The sequence below is a fragment of the Myodes glareolus genome, chromosome 9 (genome assembly GCF_982192425.1).
Source record: "Myodes glareolus chromosome 9, mMyoGla1.1, whole genome shotgun sequence".
Classification (NCBI taxonomy): Eukaryota; Metazoa; Chordata; class Mammalia; order Rodentia; family Cricetidae; genus Myodes; species Myodes glareolus.
The window spans coordinates 55,987,281-56,014,948 of NC_142034.1; the positions used below are offsets into that span (position 1 = coordinate 55,987,281).

General features: G+C 49.0%; 1 protein-coding gene across 1 annotated transcript in view; it reads left to right on the forward strand.

Annotated features, from left to right (window-relative positions):
* Ntn1 (netrin 1) overlaps window positions 1-27,668 on the forward strand; it is a 178,839-nt gene that overhangs the window by 133,265 nt on the left and 17,906 nt on the right. The window contains exon 5 of the mRNA XM_085695120.2: window positions 3,217-3,270. Coding sequence (XP_085551246.1) covers window positions 3,217-3,270 — 54 coding nt within the window. The remainder of the gene's footprint in view (window positions 1-3,216; window positions 3,271-27,668) is intronic.

The following is a 27,668-nucleotide window of genomic DNA, read 5'->3' on the forward strand; positions in this document are numbered from 1 at the left end:
GAAGGTGGGCCATCCTGATCTTGGCTCTGAAGGGTCTCTGTATTTCACATCTAGTAAGTTATGCTGCTGTAACCACGGACAGCTCTTGCTGGCAAGTGAAGCCTAACTCAGAGAGGCCTAGCCTTATCCTGGTGATTCCTTGGCTAGGGCTGGCCAAGCCAAGAAGGGACGGCTGAAGCACAGGAGCAGGAGAGAGTCACAGCAAACATACCAGAGTCCAGGGAACCAAGTGGATTCTCTAGGGAGTGGGCTTGGCGCGCTCCACCCAGGGAACTGGCTGCTGGCTGCTTTTGAATGGCACAGTGCCTTGAACCTTCTTAATGATTTAAACAATACTGTTTAAAGACACGATTAAAAACCATGCAAAGTCACTGGACATGGTGGTGTGAGCTTGTAATCTCAGCACTTGGGAGGCAGAGGCAAGAAGAGTGCCTGGGCTACCTAGTGAGACCCTGTATTTAAAAAGAGAAGAAGGAAATGAAGAAGACACGCTGTCTGCAGCTGCTCACGTGGAACGGCACAGCTGCAGCGGATATTACCTACAGAGCCTGAAATATTTACTACTTGGTCCCTTTCAGAAGTCAGTCAGTCTCGACTTCTGAGGATTTCAGAGTTCCTCAGTGGGCTCCAGGGACTGATTAGTGATGGGAATTCAGAACGGGCCCGAGAGCCTTGGGGCTGGTGCCTGGAGTCTCTTTATGCCGGGAACCACTACCAAGTCCTAGGATGTTCCCCACAGTTGCCATTGTCATCCCTGCTCCAAACAGGTGGGACCCTTAGACAGCGCGCATCTCACCTGTCCCACCTGTCCCACTCCATGTAGCCTCTGCTTCCAGAGCAGGTCAGCTCTCTCAGTTCCAGTGGTGATTCTGACTAGTCTCTGAATTGAGAGCCCCTGTCAGGGTGTCCCTGCAGGTCCACAGACAGCAGATGACCCAGTGCTAGCCTGAGGGACTGGATCCTGCTGTCCTCCCGGGGTACAGAAGAAGGGAAGGGTGCTTAGGCGGGCTGTCACTCAGTGGAAGGGCACATGCCTAGTGTGCCCCAGGCCTTGGGTTCACCCCCACCCAGCATTTGAAGGAAGGGATGGAAAGAAATCCTTCGGAGATGACATCCGAGCACCACTCTCAAGGTCTGTAGAAACCCTTCTCTCTGCACGTGCCGAGGTATGAGACGAGCATCTTTAGGAAGCCAAGTATATCTGGGCTCTGGAAACGTGTTCTGCCACTGCATAGCCTCCTTATTAAAGAGGGAAAGGAGCTGCCGGGTCGCTCAGAATGGGAAGAACTATCATTTCAAAATCCCCAGGAAAGAGCACCCTGAAACAACCTTCCAAAACCAGCCTGCTCACACGCTCTGTACTTTCTGACTTGCTTTGGAAAAGGGAGGGCTCAAGGTCAGGGAGCCATGGGCCGTGTGTGTACATTCCCGCTTTACACACTGCGTTTGGGTGGCCAGTGTGTCCCATTGGTGTGATCCCCTTTTGTAGACCATTAGATTGGGCCATTTGGGCGTTGTTTCCAGAGAGTTTCTGCTGGGACCAGCGTAACTTTGTAGGACTAAGGAAGGGCCTGGCTTCCGTCCAGCTTCCTAATGAGCTGCTGTGACCTGACACCAAAGAGGTGTGTGAATCAAGTCCCTGAGGGTAAATCTACCCCTTGCTGTGGGCTGTTTCTGCTGTCTTTACCTCTGAAAGGTACAAAGCATGGTTCCTTTAAAAGACCCAGACAGAGCTCAGGTTGAGCCTCAGGTCTGAGGGGTCTAGAACCCCCAGGTCAGAGGAATGTCTGACCACAGACTCAGACGGTGGTTATGGACAGAAGGACCAGAGGTCGCTCACAGTGGTCGTGTGCTCCTCCTAGAGCAGGGTTCTCAACCTTCCTAACGCTGCGGCCTTTTAATACAGCTCCTCGTGTTGTGCTGACCCTAACCATAAAAGTACTCCGTTGCTGCTTCATAAGTGTAACGTTGCTACTGTTATGAATTGTAATGTAAATATCTGATAGGCGGAATATCTGTTATGCAAACTCTGGGAAAGGGTAGTTCATTCCCCAAAGTGGTCGCGACCCACAGGTTAGTGAGAACCACTGTCCTAGAAGGACTTTGGGTTCATGGTTTGGTCTTATCTAGAAAGAGGAAGCCCAGACTCTTGACAGCTGGTGGCTGAATTGGTGAAGGTGACTGTCTGAACTTCTTCACCTGTCAGAGCACAGGGATGGGTCCAAGAAGTGGCAGGGTTGAGCTGCTACTCCAGGTAGAAGAGAACACTCAACACAAAGGCCATGCCTTTAGGAACCCTGCCTCTTGCAGTCACATCCCATCTACCAGCTAAGAGAGGCCTTAGCCAGGCTGCAGGCACATCTGCTCCATGAGAAGCTTCCCCAAGGGCAGGTCCCCAGCCTCTCACACATCATCACTGCTTCTAGATCCTTCCTCCCACCTGTGAGTTCACAATATAGCTGAACAAGGCCCAGGTAGTCATATCATGATGGACAGGACGGAGAGGAGTCTGACTGAGATGGACATGTGTGTCAGGTCCTGGGTATAGCATCAGCCCTGTGGATCGCCTGACCCTCCTTAACAGATGGTATTGTTCTTTTTAAAAAATAATAATGATGGGATGGCCCCAGGCAGCTCGCGGAGCAGCTGCTAGTGGCTGTGGTTCCCCGCAAGATCTCCAGGGTGGCAGCGCCATGCGTCGGGGAGTCAGGGTCCCTGGGCGAGCGGCAGAGTCAGGCGGCCGGATGCAGTGGACAGCAGAGTAATTGAACATAAGGCTATACATAAAGCTAAATATTTATTACTTAAAGAAGGGGAGACATTGACAAACATAGAGAGAGAAGGAAAACACATGTACACACGGTAAGAGACGGACAGGAAAGAGAGAAGCCAAGATGGCGACGAGGTCAGAAGTAGCTGGGGTGGACGTGGTTAGTTCTTAAAGTGTTCCAAAGGAATAACAGATGGGACCCATGATTTCCCGTCCCGGTGAAGACAGGGGAACACACTGATATGCCCAGGATCCCCAGGACCCTGCTGTCAGCTCCCCTTTTCTCCCTGATGTTTTGTCCCTTCAAGCTGAGTTGTGGAATAGGCACGGGGGAAGGAGGCTAGAAGGTTGGGAGGAGTCTGTGCTGAGACCCTTTTCTTTCCAAGAACAAAAATAATGCCATTTTTACCTTTTTTTTTCTTCCTCCCTTTCTGAACCTCATGAAGAGATTCCTGTAGCACCACCCACCACCGCAGCGAGCAGTGTGGAGGAGCCGGAAGGTGAGGCATCCCTTTACTGTTTCGGTTGTTGTATTGGTTGTGTGGTAGGACACGAGTGAGAACATGGGTGGGGACTAGAGGCCAAGCCCCTTCTGAGCCTCACTCACACGCTGTCGGGGGCTCGGTTTCGTGTGCGTGGTCCCCTCAGCGGTCCTGAAGAAGGAGCTGCCAGACACTTAGTCATAGTTCTCCCCCAAGAATAAAGGCAGAGGATGTTTTACCAGAGCCAAGGGCCAAGAACCCTGAAAGCCGAAAGTGTAACCCTTCCTCGCCCTCGGAGGTTAAGAAGCTGCCAGGTCCTCAGAAATACTAGAGCCAAGGACTCCTCTCCTTCCTGGGGTTGCAGAGGAAGGAGTTCCCGGGCATTGGTTTAAGGTCAGAATTCAGGAGCTCTGAGACCCAAAATGGGAAGATAGTTCCATTTTCACATCCGCTTGGTACCTGAAGATGCAGCCTTCACTTCGTGACAAAGGTAGGTCCCTGCCACAGCTGGCAGCAGTGTCTGTGATACGCTCACCACAGCAACCGCAACTGTGTTCCCATTACAGACTTGGTGCAGATGCCGTGAGATACGATGTGTGCCCCTGGCTGCTTCACAGACATGAGTTCCCAGTCCCACCACTAGTTGCTCCTCTGCCGTCACTGAGAAAGCACATATCTAATGTGGCTGCACCATTAACTTGGGAGAGTTCAGATAACTGGACTTCAGTAGTATTTCCCTGTGTCCAGGTAGATGCTCCTTGCCGTCAGATGGGATGATGTCCTGATAAGATTATTGTGAGACTGTAAAATGCAGTAAATAAAACATCCAGCCCTTAGCAGTGCATCCTCGCCCGGCGGAGCTATGAACAATGGATGAGTGCTGTGCCTGCTTGGGTGGGTGGGCACAGCTCCCTGATGCTGCCCAGCATCACAAGAGAAGGAAAGCTCCAAGCCCGTTCTGTCAGCCCAAGGAACGACAAACACAAGCAAAAACTGTTCTATCTTGCTGAGGACAAGGGTACTTCTTTTTAAAACACAGGAGTTTTTTTGTTTTTAATTAAAATTAAAGTCAGGGATTGAGGGTGTAGCTCAATTGAGCACATGCTCAGCACACAGGTTTAATTTCTACCATCAATTAATTAAAAACAAGAATTAGGGGACAGTAGTTTTGAAGCAAGATGTTAAAGTGGAAATCAGATTATTTTTTATGTGTGCATGTATTGGCATGTTCATATGTATGTGTTTAGATGTACATGTATGTATTACCACATGTTACCACATGCCTGAGGCCCAAAGTTGGCCACAGACATATTCCTAAATTGCTCTCTGCAGGTGGAGTTTTCTGTTCCTAGCAGTCGCTCTCAAATAACCAACACAGAGGCTTAATATTAATTATAAATGCTCGGCTGATAGCTCAGACTTATGACCAACTAGCTCTTACAACTTAAATGAACCCGTTGCTATTAATCTGTGTATTGCCATGTGGCATGTGGCTTTACCTGTCCTCCAGCATGTCTTGTCCCCTCTGTGTCTCCTGGTGACTCCTCAGACTCTGCCCTTCTCTCCAGAATTTTCCTAGTCTGGCTCTTCTGCCCAATCTCTGTTGCCCAGCTATAGGCCAGTCAGTTCTTTATTAACCATTGAGGGTAATACATATTTACAGTGTACAAAGATTGTTCCACTTTATTTTCTGAGGCAGTGTCTTTTGCTGAACTAAGCTGGCAAGTCTATCAAGCCAGCTTGTTCTAGGCATCCCCCATCTCTACCTCCTGAGGGCTGGCTCGACAGGCAGCTGCCATGCCTGTCCAGCTTAAATGGTTCTGGGTATCTGAAGTCTAAGTAGCCACTGAGCCATTTCCTCAGCTCCAGAATTTCCCTTCCTTCCTTCCTTTCTTGCTGCCTTCCTTCCTTCCTTCCTTCTTTTTTTTTTTTTTAAGATTTTTTAAGATGTCTGTGTGTGGGTATGCGCAGGTGTCCTTGGAGTCCAGAACAGGGTATTGGACCCTTTGGAGTTGGTTATGAACTGCCTGATGTGGGTAGGCATTGAACGTCAGTCCTCTGGAAGAGCAGAAAACGCTTTTAACCACGGAGGCATTTATTTCTTCAGCCCCCAGATTTGATTCTTGCTACTTGGCGGTCATGTGACTAGTCGAAAGTGGCAATGATCCACATGAGGAGACCTGGCTGGGCTTTGGGGCTGCCCAGGGTTGTGCAGGGGTAGGATACACAGCTTGCCTTAGGATAAGATAGACTTGGATGGACTGTTGTCTCCTGGAAGTTTTTCTGGACCTTGCAACTTGACTTTGGGTTTTTCTTGTCATGATTTTTTACCTTTTACCTTCTGATAGAAATGGGCAGTTGAAGGGGTGAGGGGGTGGAGGCGTTCCTGAGATATTTACACAGACTACAAGAAGCCCATGTGAAGCATCTGAAGGCTCTCGGCTTTAACAGAGGAGTCTAAACAGCTGTGGCACTGGGAACCAAGCCTGAGGCTGTGGCTGTGTTCCGCTCCGGCCCCTCTGAGCCATACCCACTCCTAAACTCTGGTAGTCCTTTTAGCTGCCTCTGGTTAGCTAATTACCTTTTCTGACTCCTTTGGATTTTGTGACTGTGGTTTCTTCACTTAGAACCTTCGCGAATACGGCCAAAAGCGAACCACTCCAGTGCTTTGTTTGCAGAGGGAGTGGGAAATCCGGTTTGGTGCTCGGAGCAATGCCTGGGACCTCAGCTCAATCTCTGCAGCCTGTCCTGGTGGGCTCTGCAAAGCTGGAGTCTTTGCTGAGGCTCTGGGGCTGTCCTTTGGGATGTCCTACCACAGAGAGCCTGGCTGGCTCGCTGAGACATTGAGCTGGAGGCTGGGAGGCACCTGGGAAGTGGGGGGCCCTGCACATGCCCACAGTGAGTGAAGACCCTTTGTGAGGCCGCCTGTGGAAACTCTGCATACAACCACATACTAGAGGAGAATTAGTAAGTCATGAGTTTATTCTCTAAGCCGAGGGATGAAACTCCACCCTGAAGTCAAGCCCTTGAAGAGCCAGCTTCCTTGGAGAATGTTCTTTACTGTCCCAGGCAAGGTGGCAAGGACTAAGGAGTCTGGAGCAGAGAAGACCAGGAAGGGAGATAGAAAGCCCCCACGCAAAAGGGATGTCACGGCCAAGGCTGTTTGGGACACATCTAGTAACTGGTTAGAGGGCCCACCACTCCTGTGGCTACAAGAGAAGCACCTGCCCCATGCCAGCTCTCGGCAGCTCTTGACCTGCAGTGGTTTGCTTTTGTGAACACTTGGGTCCGCGGGAGGAGCTCAGGTTTGGATGGCTCTGAGGGTATTGCTGCTATCGCAACGTCAACTTCTCCTCCCACATTGAAACAGGAAGGGGTGGGGCCTAGTGCTCCTACCCTGGTGCCCATGGGCAGGAAGGACCTTTTGCTCCCGCTAGAGCTTCCTCTTCTGTAGAAACACCTGCTTACTCCCCTGCTGCCCCTGACAGTCAGCTTTACCTGGAATCCTTCCCGAGGCACGTGGGCCACGATGGTAGACACGCCTCACCTTGGCTCATTTGCACAGTGAACTGCTTTCCTTGCTGGACCATCCTTCTCGCAGTTAGCTTCAGAATATCCCGTGTGAATGAATTTTCTTGAGGGTTGAGTAGGACTGCGTCAAGAGCCCCTGTGAGCCCCACCCCCACCCCACCTGGGCTATGGACCTTCTTTCAGAGCCCGAGAAACCCATAACAAGGAAGAGTAGCCTTTGTCCCCCTCCCCCCCCCCATTTCCAAGGCTCTTCTTCCTTGTGGATGCTAGGCATGGTCTAAGGTCCACGAGTAGTCTTTCAGGAGAGCCCAAAGACTGCATAGCTGGTGTGCTCAAGGATGTTGCCCTCAGTGCCAACAGGTATGTGACGGGGTGGGAGTAGGGGAGGGGAGGGTGTGTGTGTGTATCTAGACTCTCCAGCATTTTGAAAATGAGTTTATAGAGATTTGCAGCGTGGGCCAGCCTGAGCGCTCAGATCCCAAGAGCCCTGCCGATCTGATTTTACCATCTCTTTCTCTGTGTAACTTACCCTGAGAATCCTGTTGCGAGAGGCTGTGGTGGGATTATAACGCAAGCACGGGTGATTCAGAGGCGAAAGCCCCCAACAGGAATTAATAAAACCACAAGAACAGCTGGGTTTGGAGGCACAGGACTGTAATCCTGCGACTCAGGAGCCTGAGGCAGGAGGATCACAAACTCAGGACTCTCCTGGTCTATAGAGCGAGGTCAAAGCCTGTTTGAACAAATTAGTGAGACCTCTGTCTCAAGGTCAGAAAGTAAAAAGAGGACCGAGCATAAAGCACAGTGGTAGGGTGTTTGCTTGGTATGCACAAGGTCCTGGGTTCCTTCCCCAGGACAGAAAACAGACAAGAATCCAGCACAGGGCGAGGGGGTTGAGGTGATGTGCTCAACTTCCTTCTGCTCTTCTGCCCAGGAGGGTGGGGTTGGGGCAGAGCACATATCATCTTTGTAATAAATACAATTTTAATTAGACTAGCAGCAGAATGCCGAGCAAAAATAAGTGAAGCAATAAAAATATGGGGTGATTTTTTTTTAAAATCGTCAAAATTGGACAGACAGGGAAGAACAGAAGGAAATGGAAGCTCATACCGTGCTAGGGGGAGCAAGACTCAAACTGTCAAAGTGCCTGTTCTCCCAGAAGTGACCCCAAGATTTAGCATAATTCTGGTCACCGTCTCCATGAGCTGGGGCAAGATCTAAAGTTCAATACTATGTGTAGTATGACGAGCCAAGATTTGTACTAAAGGTGGCTAATGAGGGTAATTAGCTCTACTGGGCATTTCAAAATATTGTAAGCAGGGTGTTTAAATGAGTGTGGCATAGGAATGGAGAGGGGCCAAGAAGGGTTTGGTACCAGGGCAATGTGGCTGTGGACGAGGGAGGCAGCCAGCAAATGCTGCTGGAAAAACTGGTTCCTTACTTACCAACACACTTCCTGCAGTCTGTCACCAGAGGGATAAAGAGCAAATAATTAGTCAATCTGTGATATTCTAAAAGTATCCATCCATGGGATCTCAGGACAAGGAAGTCATCCTAGATAGGACGCTAAAACCCAGATCATAAAGGGAAAGATTTTGTAGATATAATTGGAAAACTCCTCTACTTCAGAAATCTCTCTTAAGCAAAATAAAAGGCCAGCTCGAAGCTGAGAAAGCTATTGTGGTGTGGCTGGCCACAGGTCAAAAATCCTTAATAAATAAAAAGCACCTAGAACTCAATAAGAGAGCCTAATATGAAACTGAGTTGAAGTGAACTAGAAACTTGGAGAACTTGTACAAAAGGCAACGAGTACAGGAAGTATTAGGCTTATTAGTAACCATGACAATGTTAGCAAGAGTATTTACCGTCTTAAAAACTTACTACATTTGGTACTTTGTATATAAGTACGAAACTAAGGGGATTGAAACCAGGACCTTGCACACATGAGGCAAGCACTCTCAGTAAGCTATTCTCTAGCCAGTTTTTAAAAGAACTTTAAGATTTAATTTTTAAAATTATTAATGCACATGTGTGTGACTCTGTGTGAGTTTATGTGCACCAAGAGTGCAGGAACCCGCTGAAAACAGAGGAGGGCATTAGAACCCCTGGGACTGGAGTGACAGGGGTTGATAGTCACCATGTGGGCGCTGGTTTCCTGGTCCTCCATAAGAGTAGCAAGTATGCTTAACCACTGCGTCATCTCCAGCCACCAGCCCCTTTTTAGTTTGAGACAGGGTCTCACCAAATTGTCCAGCCTGGCCTTGAGATTTAAGCTGGGTTACAGGCCCAAGCCACCAGATTTGGGAGATTTGACACTATTTAGAAGATTAAAAAAAAAAAAAGTAATCCTCAGTGTTGAAAGGGCTGGAGAGAGACACTTGCAAGCTTACTATTGGGGGAGTGACTTGTACCTTTTAGGAAGAGATATTGGTTACCCTATTCAGACACGCCTATGAGCCATGGGCTCACCTCTGCCTAAGGAAACTGGTGTTTAATCGGCTTTGGTGCCAAAGATGACGATTGCCACATTGTTTGTAAGCAACAAGGAGTAGCCTATATGTCTGTTTCTTGAGGCAGGTTTTGCTGTGTAGATCTGGCTAGCCTAGAACTCAACTCTGTATAGATCAGGTGGGGCTTGAACTTGGCGTGGTCCTCCTGTGTCTGCCTTATCCTGACACTGGGACCGCAGCTGTGTACCAACACACCCAGCTCGAAGCACCCGGCTGTTATTCTTGTAATAACAAGGGTGCGGTTTGCTTGTAGGATATATGAATGGAAGGATGCTTACCGTATGCTGTCGGGGACAGAGCGACCTCTGCAGCGGATTGCACGTAGATGGGTTTATAGAGTATTTTGGTAAAATCGTTCCATTATGTCTGTGTGTTTCTCTGCTTCTCCACCAGGGGCTTCTCTGTTCCCCAGGGGACATTTGGCACTGTCTGGAGACATTTTCAATTGTCACAACGGGGGTAGGGAGCCACAGGCATCTCATGGGTGGAGGCTGCCAGACACCCCACATGCGTAGGACAGCCCAACAACAAAGAGTTACCCTCCGTCCCTCAAGGCCGACAGCACCAGGCTGTCAGAAGTCCTGGTGTATTTATACAGAACAAACCTACATGTTCTCTGCAAATTCGCCGAGAGCCCTGGCTTCCTGGATGGACTGCTCACTCGTACAGCCCACTTCTTGGATGGCACCGAGGAGTCAGAAAGCCCAGGGCCATTAAACCAGCTGGTATTTCTGTGGGATTGTGTTTGTTTGCCTGCTCTGTTTTTTTTTCCATGCTAAAATTCATCTTTCAAAAGTTGTCTCAAGTTTCACTATAAATTCATAGATCTCTTCTTAATGTGGTTCAACTCGTTAAACATTTTTTTTTTACATTAATTATTTGCCATGGTGTGAGTGTGGAGGTTGGAGGACAGTTTGCAGGAGTTGGGGCCCTCCTTCTACCAGGGGGTCCCGGGGATTGAACTCAGGTCCTCAGGCTTGGCAGTGCCTTTACTAGGCGATCCCGGGGATTGAACCCAGGCCCTTAACCTTGGCACTGCCTTCTACCAGGGGGTCCTGGGGATTGAACTCAGGCCCTCAGCCTTGGCAATGCCTTTACCCTCTCCCTAGTCTTCGTTAACATTTTATTCTGAGAAATCTCACTGAAGTAGCAGGAATGGCTAATAGCAGCGTGCTCGTTGCCTATACTTAATAATTTGGTTCTGCTGTGTGTGTGTGTCAGCCTCTTTTAATTAAAAAAAAATACTTTTAGTCCTGGGATCAAACCCAGGGTCTCATGCATGCCAAGCAAGTACTCGTCCCCTGGGCTACACCCTCAGCCTTACCTAAACGCCTTTAAAGAAAAATCTAGACCTTATGACAGTCCATCCCTAAATATTTCAGAACGCACCTCTGAAAAATAAGTGTCTTGACTTATAATAAATTCTGTGTTTAGGAATGTCTTGGTTGTCCCCGCAGTATGCTGTGCAGCTGGGTCACTTGTGACTTATTCACTAAGCCATCCCACGATAATGCGGCCCACTGAGCATTGCATTTAGGATCCTGGGCTGCTTCTGAGATACGATGAATGGGGAGTGTCACCAAGTGAATAACGTTCCAGTGTGGTCCTTGCTGTCACTGGGAACCCATGTGCCCTTGAGGAGGAGGCCATGCTGTGTCCCTGAACTCAGGCCAGCCCCTGGCTTTGTGGATGTGTGAACTCTGAGTTTCCCTCACAGGAGCACCTCAGAGAGAAATACCCAGAACCATCCTGTGTCTTTGTGGTGAGTGTAGAGGGTATGGAAGCTGAAGGACTGTGAGCATTGTTTTTCAAAAGGGTATCATTCCTGGGTGGAGGTTTTTTGGTTTGGTTTGGTTTTGAGGTACTGGGGGTAGATCTCAGGGTTCTTCACATTCTAGGCAAGTTCTCAAACCCAGTCTCATACCAGTGTTTCCACCCTCGGCGCAAACTCACTTCGGGCCAGGGTGCTTGTAGTAGTGGTGGGGCTGTCCACACTGGAAGGGATGAAGCTTCTCAGGCAAGTGACGACAATTGGGTGTCCCCTCGGGACAAAGCAGCCCCTGGTTGAGCAACACTGGGTTAAACCCAGATGTCTTGACATCAGCACAGCTGCCAGAATTCTCAGCGAAGGAAACCAGAGATAGAGCCAAGGAAATACGGGCCTTCCACTAGCCAGTGGGACTTGCCCTGGCATGAGGCCAAACTGATCCCATAGGTATCATGGAATGCGTTCTGTATTAGGTTGAACTGTGTAGAATTAAACCTACAGGTCACTGCTGGGGAATCCCTAAGTGGCAATGTGATGTGACATGACTGCTCTTGAGTGCCCGGATGGGTCATTTTCTCTTTTATCCTCCCTCTGGCTCCCCCTCTAATTCTTCTCTGCTCTGTCCTCCTTCCTGCTGTCCCTCCATCCCTTTGCCCTTCTCTCTCCCTTCCCCCCTCCCCTACATCCCTGTCCACTACCTTCCTTGTTCTCTTTGCTTTCCCTGGTCCTCTCCCCTCCCCCTCCTTGCTCTCCCCTTCAGGGGTCTGCACAGAGGGCAGGGCAGAGGGCAGGCTGGGTGCAGGCAAGGCTAAAAAGCATCTGTCCCCACTAGGGGTCCCTGTCACCCCAAGCAGCACAAAGCAAGTTCTATTGTTCTGTCTCTGGGCCATTGCAGGTGGAGGAGAGGACAAAGGGATGAGCTCGGAAGCTGGAGGAGCCAGTGGGGTAGAATATTTGGCATTGAATGTATGATGGGGCAAATGACAGGTGTCAGGGAAAGAAAGAGGGGACCCTAGCGCCACATCCCATGTCCCACATCCCAGAGATCTCACTGGCAGAGGCTATGGGGGTGGGGTGCAGGCTTCAGAGCTTGACCGAGGCAGGGAAGACAACAGGACATCTTGGGCTGTACTAGCCCATCCTCTGCCTTGAACCCCTAAACTCCCAGTGAGTACCTGCTGGGCTAGGATGTTGCTGTCAGTGCTGCCCTTAAAAACTCCAACAGCCAGTGAAGTAGGATGAGTGAATAAAAACCCCTCCAATCCTGAGACTGGAGCATAGCACCCGTGGCAGCTTCTTTGATTAGATATACTATCAGATGCCACAGCACCCAGACTTAGTGATTATAACAGCCGCCAGTGGAGCCGTGGATTCCACCCTTAAGAATCTGGCAGAGTACTTGCCCCAGCCCGGTAGAAGATCCTACAAGTCACTCCAGAGCCCTGACCCCAGGCCTTATAGGAGCCATGGAGTTGGCCTATATGGCCCATTAAGTACCCCTTCAGCTCAAAATCCTGGGGCAGGCATCAGACATGGCTACTGGGGTCGGTAGGCCCACTGAGCTTCTAAAGCTTCGTGGGAGTCTCCATCGTCGCCAGACAGAGAAGCCTCCAGGTGTCTTTGGGGGGGCAGAAAAACCTAGCATTGCCTTTTTGCTGGATGTCATGCCTGTCTTTATTCCTGTGTGTGTGTGTCAGAGGCCTGACGGAGCCAGCCATTTGTTCAGGTTATTTGGAGTCAAGTATCTTAAGTTCGGCTCTCTCTAGAATCTCAGGGGTCTAAGATGGGGGTTGTTGTGGGGGTGGTTTACTGAGGAGTGTTCCCAGGCAAGGACGGCAAGAGAGTGTAGGGTTGAGAACACATGGCTTCTAGACTAGATGAGACTCCAAGTAGGAAGCCACGGGGGAGACGCTCTAGATAAAGGCAGAAGCCAGGACATTACACTGGCCAGCATCAGTTGGCGATTGGCTCTAGACGCCCTACTGGAACTAGATACACCAAAGCTTGTGACTGCCTAGATATGGCCCGGCAAAGCAGTATGCATCAGAAAAAAAGGCTGTGAGCCAGAACCTGTGGAACTGGGTGTGCTGGTCCAGAAAGGAGGGGAGAGCAGGACACCCACCGCATCTGCTACCCTCTGTGACCATGGATTCAACCAATCATAGAGTTCAAAGAAAACAAGACAGACAAAAAAAGCCTTATCTATGCTGAACTTGCACCAACGTTGTATCTTTCCATGAAGAATACAGTAGCTTGAACATCTTCATTGTATCCGGTACTATAAGCCCGAGATGGTGTTGAGTATGTGGGAGGATGTGGGTAGGTTCTCTGCATATACTATACCTTACTGTCTAAGGAAGTTGAGTGTCCTCAGCTTTTGGTCCCTGTCAGGGGTCCTGAACCCCTCCGATTTTGAGGGGCAATGGTAGTCACTAACTTAGAAGGTTTTGATAGGGACCGTGTATGGGTTTCTCTTTGCCCGCCCTGGCAGTTCTCCGCTGTAGAAAGTCTTGGCTGTTCTCTGGGGTCCCCATGCCTTCCTTACAGCTAGCTAGTCACTCGGTCTTGCTAATCTCACACCTCCTCTCTGCCATGCACACCACCGCTGCTGCTGTCTTTACCTGGAATCGTTTAGCTTCTTACGATCCTGCATTGGTCAGGCATGTGCAGTAACAAACATTTCTTGCAGTCCAGTCATTGATTGCCCACGCAACAGCCGTCATCCACAGGTGTCCTTGGTTGGATGGTTTCCTCTTGGCAGTGAGTCCGTCATATGGCTCTGCCATCCCCTGGGGCCACAGAGTCACTTCTGGGAAGCCCATGGGTGACTTCTATAGGCTTAGCCTGGAAGTGTTCAGTGTCATTTGTTTTCATGTCTCTTTTGTTAAAACCCAGGCACATGACCATACCTAACAGCAAGGGGTGCTGGGTAATGCAGGCCATATGTAAGCATACATGGAGAATGACACAGTGGTTGGTTACCACGTACAGTTTGAACATAAATCATCTGGACCACTGTGCTGACTTCTGGCCCATCTGTGGCCACCTGCCATTGTGGTGCTGTCGTAATTGGCATCAGAAAGCAAGACCATTTTTCTATGTAGGAAGCAGTTTAGCCCAGTCTTAGCCAGGAGTGTGCTTCCTGCCTGACAGCTGCCTGGGTTTTTGAGGTACAGGCAAACTGAGCAAGGGTGCCACCGGGTTCCAGGGCATGACCTCATCAATGCTGGCTTAACCAACCAAGCTGACTAGGCAGCCAGCAGAGGTGATGCGCCAGAGCCACGACCATCCCCTTCTTTCATGGCTTCCCAGGGAGCCCGGCTCAGCTCATCTGAATCCCCTTTCGGTGTTGACAGCAATTCCAGTTTGTGTCCACTGTTGGCTCTCACTGGAGAAGTATGCAGAGAGCCAACTGGATCCCTGTTGGGACAGCTTTGTATTCCCTGCTGAACACAAAATCCCCTGTTCACTGGGAAATCTGACAAGGAGACCCCGTGGGGCAGGCCGGTGGGAGCAGATACCAGTGAATACAGCGGCCCGAATAGCTTCAGCTTATTAAAGGCGAATACACGGGATAACTCTGCCCGCCGAGTGGGAGATAGAATGGGGGCACAGAGCTGTTACAGTGGATTAGCAGCCGCAGGCGGACGGACGGAGGCAGGTGCGGCTTTTTCTGCAATTTGGAAAGGCTTAGGGAAGACAGAGCCTGTGCTCTGAATCCTTCTCTTGGCCTCGTTTGGGCAACAGGCTGAAAGTGGGGGATTTCTTGTTCAGCCAGGCTTGGGAGTAGTTTTTTTTTTATGTTTCCCTTGTCACTTCACCAATTCCCCAAATTCCTTGGGAATTCTGAGGAAGTTGTGCACTTATCCACTTATTCATTTTTCTGCCCATTCATTCATCCACCGTGCATTTTTAGGCTCTGTCACGGGTACCGGGGCTACCGTGCTGAGTAGACAGCACCGTGCCTTCCAGGGACCCTTCAAGTTGTACTACGTGAGAAAGGCATGCAAGTACAGTGGATGGTTCTAATTCCATTTTTAAACTGTTAACCAAAGTCCACAGACATTGATGTCACCTTCTGTGGCCCAAATGGCATTGCTGAGAGCATGCTGGGTCCTTGCTGTTTAACGAATGAAGCCTCAAGTCCAAGGTGGCATGCTGATCTTCCAGATGGGCCGCTGTTTCCAAACGGCACAGATGGCAGATAAGAGGGGATGATCCAGTGGTCCCTGAGTTTCCACAGGGCCTCGGGGGTACCAGAATCTGCAGATGCTTAAGTCCTTTTCATAAACTAGAATAGTGTTTGCATGCAATTGTCCTACATTCTTCCATATACTTTAACTCATCTCGAGTGCTTATGCCTAACATGACACATGTGCCATGCATACACTGTGTATTTTTTCAATTTAATTTTTTATTTATGACTGTGTGTGTGTTTGTGGTGTGTGTGTGTGTGTGTGTGTGTGTGTGTGTAGGTATATGCACAGTGAGTGCAGTACTTGCAAAGGCCAGAAGAAGGCACTGGATTCTTTGGGGCTGGAGTTAACAGCTGAGGTTGGTACTAGGAGCTGAGATTAGGGCCTCCAGAATAGTTGCAAGCCCTCTTAACCACTGAGCCATCTCTCCACAGAATGGTTTTCTTTAGAGAATGATGATAAGATGTCTGTGTTTAATGTGCATGCCTTTTTCCCCCTAAAATATTGTTTATAGTTTGTTGAATTTGTGTAGGCAGAGCTGTGACAATGGAGGACTCACTGAACTTGGTGTCAGCAATATAACTGGAAATTCAGAGTCTTCGAGCAAAAGCTCTGAAAGATTGGTCATAGAAGGCAGAATTGGAATCTTAGGAAAGCTACCTCAGGCCTCTTAGCCTGGGTGTAGATCTTTGTCTCTGCATCTTTTCCTCCTGGGATGGGTACCTATCCTCATCTCTCCTAGAAAACACCCCTCACCAGCTGGGTGGCTCATCACAAGCAGACAAAAGCTCTGTACTTTCCAGGGTTTGCAGAACTCATGGGGGTGGTTCTAGTTTTCAACTTGGATGCTGATGAACGGTTTCAGAACTTGTGAGCATGTCTCTGGGAGGAAGGAAATAGTCTGGATCATCCCTCAGAGTCACCAGGGAGCTCAACTACCAAGTGAGGAGGAGGCACCTGACACCAGGCAGCTCTGAGTTAGCCCTGTGAACAAGTCCCAGGGGTTGCGAAGCTGGCATTTGTGGGTACCAACTGTCTAGCACTCATGCCCCTGATGTCAGAGAACTGAATGGTGCTTTGTCCACCAGAGACGTTCTGGATTCTCTCTAGAGGTCTGACCAGGAACTTCCTAGCAGGTAGTTCAAGGGTACTCATTGCCTTCACAGATGTGACTCCAACCTGGGTAAAACCCTGCTTTAATATGAACTATCAAAGGGTTTTGGTTATAGCTTGGTAGTAGATACTTACCTAGCACATGTGAGAATCTGGATTTGATGAGAGATGTGGGGGCAAATATGAATGGATATTGCTTTTTTTAAATGAGGGTCTTAAAAAAAATAAAAAAAAAATAAAAAAAAATGAGGGTCTTAAGCATCTGTGGATCTTGGTACCTGTGGATGATTCTAGAGTGTTTGAATCTCCCCTAGATATCAGGGTGACTGTGTACTATGTTCATAATGTGGCTGTAAAATTTATTTTCAGCGTTTGTAAACAAAAAATAATTAAGCTATGAATGACAGCCTGAGAGGCTTCCCTTGTGGATAGCAGTTCTACCTTTTCGAAAGCTTTCATGGTCTACTGCTTCTCCCCAGAGAACTAGAAGAAAGGCTAAGTGGCGCCCAGTGTGTACTGGCTTCCTGTCACACTTCCCAGGGAACCTGGAACTGTCTCTCACTCAACACAGCTAGCCACAAAGTGGGGAGGAGGTGGATTCTGTCTCCTCCTCACAGCAACAGCTGAGGAACAGGGAGGCTGCCTGGCCAGACTCTACAGGACTTCTAAACGCCACGCTGGTAGATGAGGGAGTGGGCTCTTCCTGTAGAAGTCTGGAGGACTCTCCTGTTGGTTCAACAGTTGGGCTGGTGTAGGCTGTTCCAGAAGGTGGACCTAAGACCATCTGGAGGGTAACGGAAGTCAGGTGAGGCTCAGCCAAGGACAGTCCTGTTCTACACTTGGGCCAACAGGAAGAGAACTTGAGCTAAGCAGGGAGGGTCTGCTGCTGGGGTCATGAGAAATCCTGTAGCTCAGACACAGTGCGTTTTGGGGCCTGTGTGCATTCCAACAGTTCATGGAAAGTTACAGAATGGGTTGTTGATGCAAAGATTGCGTCTGCTTATCCTTAAACATGAAGAGTTCCTTACCGAGTTCTAGGCCCCAGATGGTGCTATGGGTGCTGGTGAAGCCTGGTTGGCCAGGGAAGCAGGTGGTCTGGATGACATTTATTGATAGGGTGTCCCTTTCAGTTCTCATTTTATTTTCAAGAGATAAGTTATCACAAGCAGGAGCCCCAAGTGTCTTGTCTTTCTCGCTTCTTTCTTCCTGTGATTTTCTTTCCCTTGTCTGAGTTCTTATTCAGTGCCGGTGCCAGAACTCATCTGTCATTTTGATGAAGGATTTAGAAATAGTTTGGGGAAAAGGAATTTCTTCCCTGGGTCCTGCAACACTTTGAACATGGCAGGCTGTGAAAATGGCTTGATTTCCCAAAGGTATGGCTGGTGGTCCGAAGGGCAGGGCATCGTGCACATACCGGAGGCAGTATTCGGGGAGGGGGGTGATGGGGGATGGATGATACACAGTAGCAGCCACATAGACGTTTTTGCCCAGGTTCCTTAAGCAGGGGCGGCCCTTGCACTGGACAGAGACACTTAGGGGTTCCCGTGTCTTTGGACAGAGAGACCTATCTTAGGAGCTCCAGGAAGTAGCTAACACAGCCTTTTGGGCCTCTGTCTTCTCACGGGTGGCATACTGGTTCTACTTCTTGGTGGCATAGGTCACACAGCGAACAAGATGCAGAGTGCATTGGCAGGGGCCGTCCTGGTTTTCCCTACCACATCCACGTGTTTCTGCTACTTGGATTGGACACTATTGCCCTCCAAGGCTGAGGCAGTGTTGGCAGGTGGGGTGTGGGGGCAATCCTAAAGCCTGGGGTGGTCTGTGTTCTGTCCCCTCTGCATAACTGACATTGACTGGCAACCTGTGGGAGGACAGCTGAGGGTCAAGAGAGAACTCTAGACGTCTGGGAGCTGCTTTAGCCAGCCAAGGTGTCCTCTCTCCAGTCAGAAGGGCGTTCTGCAGCCCCAGAGGCTCTGGGCAAGAGGCTCTAATCTAATTACATGCTTTATTTGAGCCAATTTGTTTTCCAATCCATCTTGTTCAGCAAGAAGAAAGAGCATGCTGAGGACTCATTTGCACCCTCTTGTTCCAAGGGGAAAAGAGGGGCTGCTCCCTCCTGTGGTCAGTACAGCCCCTGACCTCCTCCAGCCTGGAACCCCACCCCCAGTCAGGCTGCAGAGAAGAAGCCTGAGCCGAGCCGTCCTAACCCTGTCATCTGTTTGTCCCACTTCCTTAAACCCGGCATAACTCTGTCTTTCCCTTTGGGGGTCCCAGTGTGTTAGGAGAGATTGGAGCAGGATGAGCCTCGAGGTCAGGTAGCATGGGACCGGGGCTGCTCCTCCCTAGGGCTTTCCCCTGCATAGCTCCTCCCATCTCCAGAGCGAGAGCTGCCTACAGAGTCCAAGGGCTGGTATTTAAAATCTGCAAATATATTTTCATAATAAGGTGGTGGATTTCGGATCTGTGTTATTAAAGTCCAAATAAAACACCAAAGCCCATCCAAGCTCCCGGGAGAGGGAAGATTTATCGACTCCCACCCTCCTCCTCAGGCAGGGCTCTGTGTGTGCCAAGCCTCACTTTTTATGGATTGCGGTGTTTCCCAAATTGCCTTTTTCCATCCTTTGGAATCTTGCTTCCAGCCTTTACTTTTCTGCCGCTGACCCAGACTGGCTGCTTCCTGTGGGTTCTGATACTGAGCCTAGTGACTTCCGGTCTTGGGCTAAGGCAAGTGGGGCCTAGGGTCTTGGCCTACCGCATGCAGCCACAGCCTGAACTGTTCAGCAAATACTTCCTGAGGGCCTGATGAGTGTCCTCGTCCCTGGGGACCCAGCACGCAGCCCCTGACTCCAGATAGGAAAGGAGACACAAATAAACCGATAGTCCCTTCATTACAGTGTGAGGTGTGCCCCGAGGAAACAAATCCTCTCAAGACAGCAGGACAGGCAGAGGTCAGCCATAACTCAAGGCCTCAAGGACATATTTGAGCGAGAAATGTCTTTGGGCTTAAACAGAAATTGGATGTGACAGAAATCCAGTAAAGTTGGTTTTCTCTCACGATTCTTTAAGTTAGAGTCAGAATAATGAGGGCTCAGTAACCCTGGTACTGATTACATGTCAGGCCTCATCGTAGCAGGATTGTAAAAGATGACAGCCGTATCTCCAGTGACCTCAGTCAGGAATCCGAAACTGTATGGCACTGTGCTGTGCTCGAGGAGACACGGTTGTGTGGGGCCCCAGCGCCAGCACCTCTATGCCTTTGTAGCCTCCCCAACATCTAGGCTGTCAGGTCCTTCACACTCCCCAACACCCTGTCCCCTGCAGGGTCCCTAGCTCTAAGACTTGCCGTTCTCACTGAAGTGACCAGTTGCCTTTTGAAGTCTGGCTGAGGGAGCTGCCCACCAGCACCACACACCCTGAAGACAGCTCACTGCCCTGCACAGGGGCTGGAGGTGCTCTTTCTGTAGATGTCAGTCGTGCCTCTGAAAGCATCTTGGCCTCCTATCTCCAGTGCTCCCCCCAAACCCGCCACCTCCACCCAGTGCCAGCATGCACATTCTATAGTCAGAGTACTCCCAAGATTGAAGAACTCACTAGCCAGGTACCTCGTGAGCAGCCAGCCAGCCATTGCCAGTGTCCTGGAGCCTGTGTTTGTGGCTCTACTTGTCTGGGTAGCCATGGTCACTGCCCTTAGCTTATTTTATACTGTTTGGAGGTCCCCAAGAACGTTGGTAATGAACCCTGTATCAAGTCTGGGGACCCCAAGATCTGGTTGCTAGGAGGAGGAATAGACCATTCCAGACTGTGAAGTGGGTGCTAAGAATCAAGAAAGTTCTCCACTGAGCTCAGAGGAAGACTGCCCATCACGTGACTAGGAACAGGCTCAATCGAGGTTTAGTGGAGTCTCAAAAGGAAAAGCACTGAGGTCCAGATAGACTTGCTGAGCCTGGAATAGCCCGTTGTGTGGGTTGTCTCTCATACCCAAAGGGCACTATTCACCCTGTACTTCCAGGTGGGCCCCCCCAAGCCGCCCCAATCCAACTGTCATATCCAGCAGTCCGTCCTCTCCCCCACCCCTGTCATCCTGCCTGACTCCTGCAGTGTGTTGCTATCACCGTCATTGCTACTGCCCCAGTTCACTGATGGAGGCATAGAGGCTCAGGATAGTCAAGGGCCACAGTGCAGAAGACACTCTTGTAGGATCCATTTTTACTGACAAGAATGGTTTTTGTTAGCGCCCCTACTCAGTTGCTTCCCCTCAGAGCCCAGGCCTCCAGAGTGAGCAGCTGGCATGGTGAGCCATGTAAACAACATGGAAGAGAAGGCCTCATTGTGAGAAACACAGGCTTTAGGAGAAAGGGAGCTTACATACTGGGGAGACTGTGGCTGATTTCTGGGAGCCCTTGTGTGACATGGTTACATGGCATGACTTTCTGTCCACCTCACCAGGATGACCTTCCTGTCTCTGTGGGCCTCCACTTCTCCACTTGCCTTATGACCTTTTCAACTAGTGTACCCAGTTCACAGACTTCATTTTCTGGGTTTCGTTCTTCTATGACACTCACGGTGGAACTCCTTTGACTGGCCTGCCCCCTCCGTCATTGGGCCAACCGCTGTTCTGTTTGCCTCATGATACACCTAGAACCAGAGTCAGCCATGTAGGGAGGGCTTAGGAGAACTTCTCAAGCGAATGGTAAAATCATAGAAACTGCGTGGCTGTGTCAGAGGAGAGTGGCCTCAGGACTGGCACATTCAGTGCCAGGCATGCTTTCACCACTTGGCATGAATGTGTGTGCACACCTACCTTTGCTGGTTTCCTGGGCAGAAGTGCCTTCTTCCCTTGGCTAAGGCGTGCTTCTTTGAAATTTGAAATTGAAATATTTACATCTCCTCGTGTGCTTTCAAGTTAACTCTCTCTCCTCTCTCTCTCTCTCTCTCTCTCTCTCTCTCTCTCTCTCTCTGTGTGTGTGTGTGTTTTGTGTCTGTTTGTCTTCTCTCTGTCTGTCTTCTTTTTTTTCTTTCTCTCTCTCTCTCTCTTTTTTTTTTTTTGAGACAGGGTTTTACTGTATAACAGTCCTGGCTGTCCTGAAAATTGCTCTGTTGACCATGCCGGCCTTGAACTCAGCTGTATAGAGATACAGCTACCTCTGCTTCCCAAGTGCTGGAATTAAAGGAGTGTGCCACCACCGCCCAACTTGAGTTTACTTTCTTGTGAATCACCTTTTCATCTCCTTGAAGTTTTGCCAGTCTCATTTTTATTGATTCATAACAATTCTTTGTGGGTTAAGGACCAAATCATTTGTTTTCTTTGTTTAAACATTTTTGGTCTTTCTCCTTTTAATTATTACATATTTTTTGCATATGTACATGTGTGTGCATGCGTCCGTCCGTCCGTCTGTCTGTCCGTGTGTGTGTGTGTGTGTGTGTGTGTGTGTGTGTGTGTGTGTGTTGGTGTATATACCTGTGGAAGTCAGAGGACAACATAGCAAAATTGGCTCTTTCCTTCTACTATGTGGGCACCAGGGATTGAACTCAGATCACTGGGCTTGGCAGGAGGCACTGTCTACCTTCTGAGCATCTTGTGGGCGTCCTCCCACTTGATTGTCACAGAGGTTGCAAAACACAGTACACTCAGCTCCTGTGTCAGTCTGTTGCTAGAAGTGGCTTCATTTCAGGAGCCCCATGGCTCAAAGTCAAGTGGACATTTGCTGTTAAGGGGGAGGTATTTAGGGGTGATGAGCCAGTGGGTGAGACCAGCCACAGAGTAGAGAGATGGTTGCGTGGAGGTCCAGGAGCTACATGAGGCTCAGATCTATTGGAGGAGTGAGTGGCTCATTGCTTGGACAAGTGCTTCTTGGTGAGAGGGTTGGAAAGGCGGTCTTGCCTGACAGAAAGGAAATCACCTACAGTGGCCAGGAGCAAGAATTGGAGTGCTTTCCCCATTGTCCCACGATAGCTGTTGCAAGCTCCCTGGATTACCCTGGGCACCCAAATGCTGAACACATTGAAGTTGAGCTTGCTGGCCTGGGCAGAGTCCATGCTGCCTACAGTTACAGGTCAGGCAAACCAGCTCCTCTTGTCTTTTATCACCTGCTGGGGAGAATGACCTGACCCAAACAGATAGACGGCTGGGTGTACACCCTTCTCTCCTTGAGCTGTTTCCTTCAGTTCAGAGGGAACCAAAAACTCTTACCCAGCACCCAGCCATTTGGGGCCAAAGCTCACTCAGTTCCCTAGGATTTTCCATCCCATGGTGGACCACACTGACTATGTTCCTCACTTCCCAATGGCAACAGGAGCAGGGGCAGAGGTATGGCTGAAGAGTGGGCCAGGGCTACGAGAGGGAGACCTTTGCCAGCTCCCCGCCCTGCTCTGAGGGGAGGTGCCAGCTGCGGTGCTACAGGCCGCCAGGCTCTGCTTGCCATATGCTTGGAGATGAGCCTGGAGCAGCGAGCAGGCTGGCCAAGCAGGGTTTTGGCACCTGGGCACAGGAGGCAGAGCAGAGGGGGGCAGCTACCCAAGGTGCAGGAGAGGCCTGAAGGGGCTTGGCCTGTGGGGCACCTCTTGGCTCTTGCCTGAGGGTTGGTCAGGAGAACAGGTGGGAGGGATGAAAAGGAGGTAGGCTGTTCCCAAGAGGGCACGGGATGCCAGCCAGCCGAGATGAGCCTTCCCAGGCTGGGCAGATGGCCCCTTCTGGGTCCCAGCAGCCCTCCCCCGGACAGATAATGTCCAAGTGGAGACCAGGTGGCACCAGGGGCCAACCCTGGCAGCCCTTGTCTTTGGTGGGGGAGGAGATCCTGGTGGAAGGAGCATCTTGAAGCAGGTGCCCCTAAAGATCTGCCAGTGTTTACCTGGCCAGTCGCTCAGCCAGAAATCTATAGGGTGGGTCAGGAGTGCAATGGCAGGTGCTCAGACCACTAAGTAGAGTGGGTGGGTTTCTAGAAAAGAGGCTGATGCCTGTGGGTCTGTAGGATCGGCCGTGTCTGGTCCCGGTCTTTTGTATCAAGGTTGAGACATAAAAGTGCAGTGTTGTTTTGTTTCTTCACATCGTGCAATGATCAATTTCAGTGCCGCTAATGCAGTCGCTCATATAAGAGTGCTCCATCCTTTTCTGTTCCTTAATAAACCAAGTAGCATTAAATGGCCGCATCCATCACAGGTTCCTAACCTGGCTCATTCTAGACATCTCTCAAGTCTGTCTGTTCGGTTTGGTCATTTCAGTTCTCCTGAAAGTATGCCTTTCCTTCAGATTCCAGGACTTTCGCCTGGAGTCGTTGTACAATAGCCTTCTAATTCGCACCATGTCTTTAGGTCATGGCTCTCTCATTCTTCTCAGTCTGTCTGTTTTCTTTCTTTTATTCATAATTAGACATGACACTGTTTTGTCTGGCCTTTTTTAAAAAAAGTTTGTTTGGAGGCATTTCAGAGAGTCAAGCTTTGGGTGTATTTGTAATACTAAGCCTCCCCCCCATTCTATTTATTTTTGCTCCCGCTGTTATTAATTCATCCTCTCTCTTGAGTTTTGTTTTACTCTTTTTTTTTTTAAGTTTCTAGGGATGAGTCTGGTTTGCTTATTTTGATTCTTTCTTCCATCATAACAAGCATTATTAGTTACACTGTGGTCAGGAAGTGTGGCCTGTACAATTTCAGTTTCTTAGACTTAATTTAGCATTTTCTACTTACATGTGTGTGTATCTGTCTGTCTGTCTGTCTGTCTCTCTGCTTAATATATTTCAGTGAAATCTTATTGCTCATATAAATAATCCAAACATCCTTACACTTGTTTGTTTACCGTATGTATCGGTGGCTAGAGGTGTGTCATGGTGGAGATGTGGGGGTCAGGGGACAACTTGGAGATGGTTCTCTCCCACCTTGTGGATTCTAGGGATTGAGCTCAGGTTGTCAGGCTTGGCTGTAATCTTCTTTACCCCCTGAACATCTTGCTGGCCTCATAAAATGATTTTACTGGTGACCTTTCGTTGTGCATTTTGAGCTTGTTTGTTTTGGGCTGTGCCCTTTCTGACACGAACATTTCTACTTCTTGGCTCATTTTTTTGTCTGTCTGTGCTTGCTGATGCGCAGAACCTTTGTCCCCATTTAAATTGTCTTTTAAGATTTCCCCTACGTCCTTGTGTACAGGTCACCTTTCTTGTCAGGATTACAAAGTGCCTGACGAAACAACTTGAAAGCAGAAGGATTTAGTTTAGGACCTCAGTGGGGGTCATCAAGGTGAGGCAGAGTGGTCCAGGGAGTATCCAGGATGGAAGCCAGGAGAGGGAAGTGCCCACTCTCTGACTTGTGTTGTGTCTGAGTCCCTGGCTGATGAATGTGCTGATTGTGTTGGGTCTCCTCCCCTCGGCCGCTTCTCTGGACACACTGGCGTGGGCATTCTAGAACAGTGACTCTGTGGGTGTCCCTGAGTGTACGTCACTTGAGTGCAGTGCCGGTGGAGGCCAGAAGGGGGTGTCAGATCTTCTGGAGGGATTAACAGGCTGTTGTAAGCTGTCAACGTGGGTACTGAGAACTTCACCCCTGTTAAGTGTGTGTAGGGCCTCAAGCTCACAAGCCAGCCCCCACCTAGGTGATTGTAAATGCGGTCACACTGACAACGAATAGCGGCTGTCAACCCCTTCCTAAGCAGGAGTTGGAAATGTGGAATCGGGTTTTGAAAAGGAGTGGTGGGTCCTTTGCTTTCATCATTTTATTGTCAAATATTTGTTTTTTGTGTTTTTTATTTTATTTTATGTGAATTGATGTTTTGCCTACATGTATGTCTATGTGAACATGTCAGGCCCTCTAGAACTGAGGTTACAGAGAGTTGTGAGCTGCCATGTAGGTGCTGGGAATTGAACTCAGGTCCTCTGGAAGAACAACCAATGCTCTTAACCTCTAAGCCATCTCTCCAGCCAGCCCTCTTGCCCACTCCTCTTTTATGATCTTAATGTATCAAAATTGCCTTATCCTTTCTATTTTCTCTGGCTTATCTCTTGACATAATTTTATTTGTAATTTATTTCTTGAGTTCTCTGGCATTTTGTGGTATTTCGAAAAAAGTATCTTATTTGGTAGAGTCAAGCATAAAATAACATCTTTGACATTTTTATTTAAGCAGTTTGATTCCCTTCTTTATTCTACTGGTTTTTGCTAGTATGATCTAAAGTTACACCTAAATTCTTATAATCAGATATTCTTAATGTTCCTTTGTAAGCATTTTAACAGTTTTGATATTTGCTTAAGTTTTCGAACCAAATTTTAAATTTTTATGTTTATTGACTTTGGGGACTTGTTGTGTTTATAGCACAACTCTCCCTTCTCAAAGTCCTCATTTTTTATTTTATTTTATAGGTGGTTGGAAGGCAAATGTTGAATTATTTTCTGAGCTCTACACACTTGAGAATGTGTGTGTGTGTGTGTGTGTATGACTATTGTGTACGGGAAGACTGTCTAGTTAGGTATAAAATTCTTGTGTTGAAAGTTTGTTCCCTGAAGACATTATAGTCAGTCCTCAGTAATCATCTACCCATTTCTTTTTATTGCTATTTTTCTATTTATATGTATATTTTTCTTACTGTAGCATTTCCCATGCATTTCAAAGATATATCTGGGTGTTGACCTGTTTTCCTTGATTGTGAAATAAAATGCATCGAACCCTACCTTCTGCACGCGTGGTTCTGCCCTGAACTCTGAAGTCCTACCCTTGAGTCTTGTTTCCATTTTTCTTGGGCCTCTGCTGAAGCCCAGGCATGCGTCAACTCTCCCCTCTCTTGGATGCCCTTGTTCTCTCTAGTCTTCCCATCTTAGCCTTTCCCTCTACATAGTGAGAGTTTCTGCAGGGTGTGTTCTCCGTGCCGAATCCTTTTCGACAGTTTCGTTCTCCCTGCTGCTGCAGAAGTGAATTGTGATTGTGCTACTGAGTTTCGGAGTTACTTTAGTTTCTATTTTCCCAACTCTTACATACCCTGGGGCTTTTGAGTTCGGCCCCGTTTCCTCCCCAGTTTCATAGAAGCTGTGTCTTTTTAGACGTTCCTGAGCCTGTTATACCCACTGTAAGTGATTGCTTCTGAGCTGTCATGGAGAGGTTAGTAGACGTGAGGGTTTATGGCCGTCACATATTCATGGCTTGGCCCTTTGCAGGTCCCCATGTCAGACAGGTGGAGCTCTGTCCCCTTGCTACCTGACTCTGTGGGGCTGGCATCTGCTCCTGTCACCACGCCCTTCCGATTCCCCGCATCCATGATTTAGATAAAATACAAGTTCAGAGAGTCAGTACAAATGGCTTGCAGTCCTTCCTTCCTTAACCCCCTCTCTGCTCATGCTTCCTATTCTTTTTTAAAAAATTTATTTTCTGCTCACTGTCTTGCTGTCATCTCCTCCTCCTCCTCTTCTTCCTCATCCTCTTCCTCCCCCTCCTCCTCCTCTTTTGTGATCTTTCTTTCCATCAGACAAAGAACTATTTCTGCAGGTGATACCCGGATAGACTTGCCTCATCCACCACCATCTGTCTTTAATTAATTGAGATTGCTCCCAGATTCCGGCATTGGGTCATCTATCAGTTTCATTCTTGGCATTAGTGTGAATTTTCATCTTTTCACTGCCTTTATAGCTGTCTGGGAACAGAACAAGGAGAGGCCCTGTGAGTGGCTGCCAAGCAGATACCATGTTGCAAGAATCAGGACAGGGCTTTCAGCTGGTATTTGTCTCTAGTTGTGTGTGATGATAATGAGGGAAGCAAGCACAAGGCCATTTTCCTTACCCAAGGACCACTTGTCCGGCAGCCGCAGCAATCTGGACCTAACGTGGAGTGCACAGCTCTTGCTGTGTCCGTATGCTGAAGGTTCTTCGGTTTCTCCAGAGGAAACTGCTTCAGCCCATCCCTCCCGGCCTGTTTATTTTACACGCCACTCTAACGGGGTGCTGTGCTTTCCTAGCTCAGTATTGCATTGGAATGTGAAAGAAGAAGGGAGGTTTTGAAGAGGAGACTGGCATCTTTCTCTGAGTTTGAGTTAACCACCCATCTGGACTTTCCTCTGCTGAGCCAGGCGCTGGGTACAGACACCATCTCTCATATTCTGGAATCACCAGGGAGCACTCAAAATTTAGACATGCAGGCTGCTGCTTCGGTGAAGGAACTCAGAGCATGCTGTGGACAGATCTCAGTCTTAGCAGTGGTTGAAACCCCAGGGTCTCCTACTTCAGGGCTGGCCCCCGGGACAAGGGGTTAGACTCACAGGCTGCCTCATGGAGACTTCCTAAACCTTAGATTCTCTTTTGTTCAGTGAACTGGTCTATAGGTAGAGAGTTC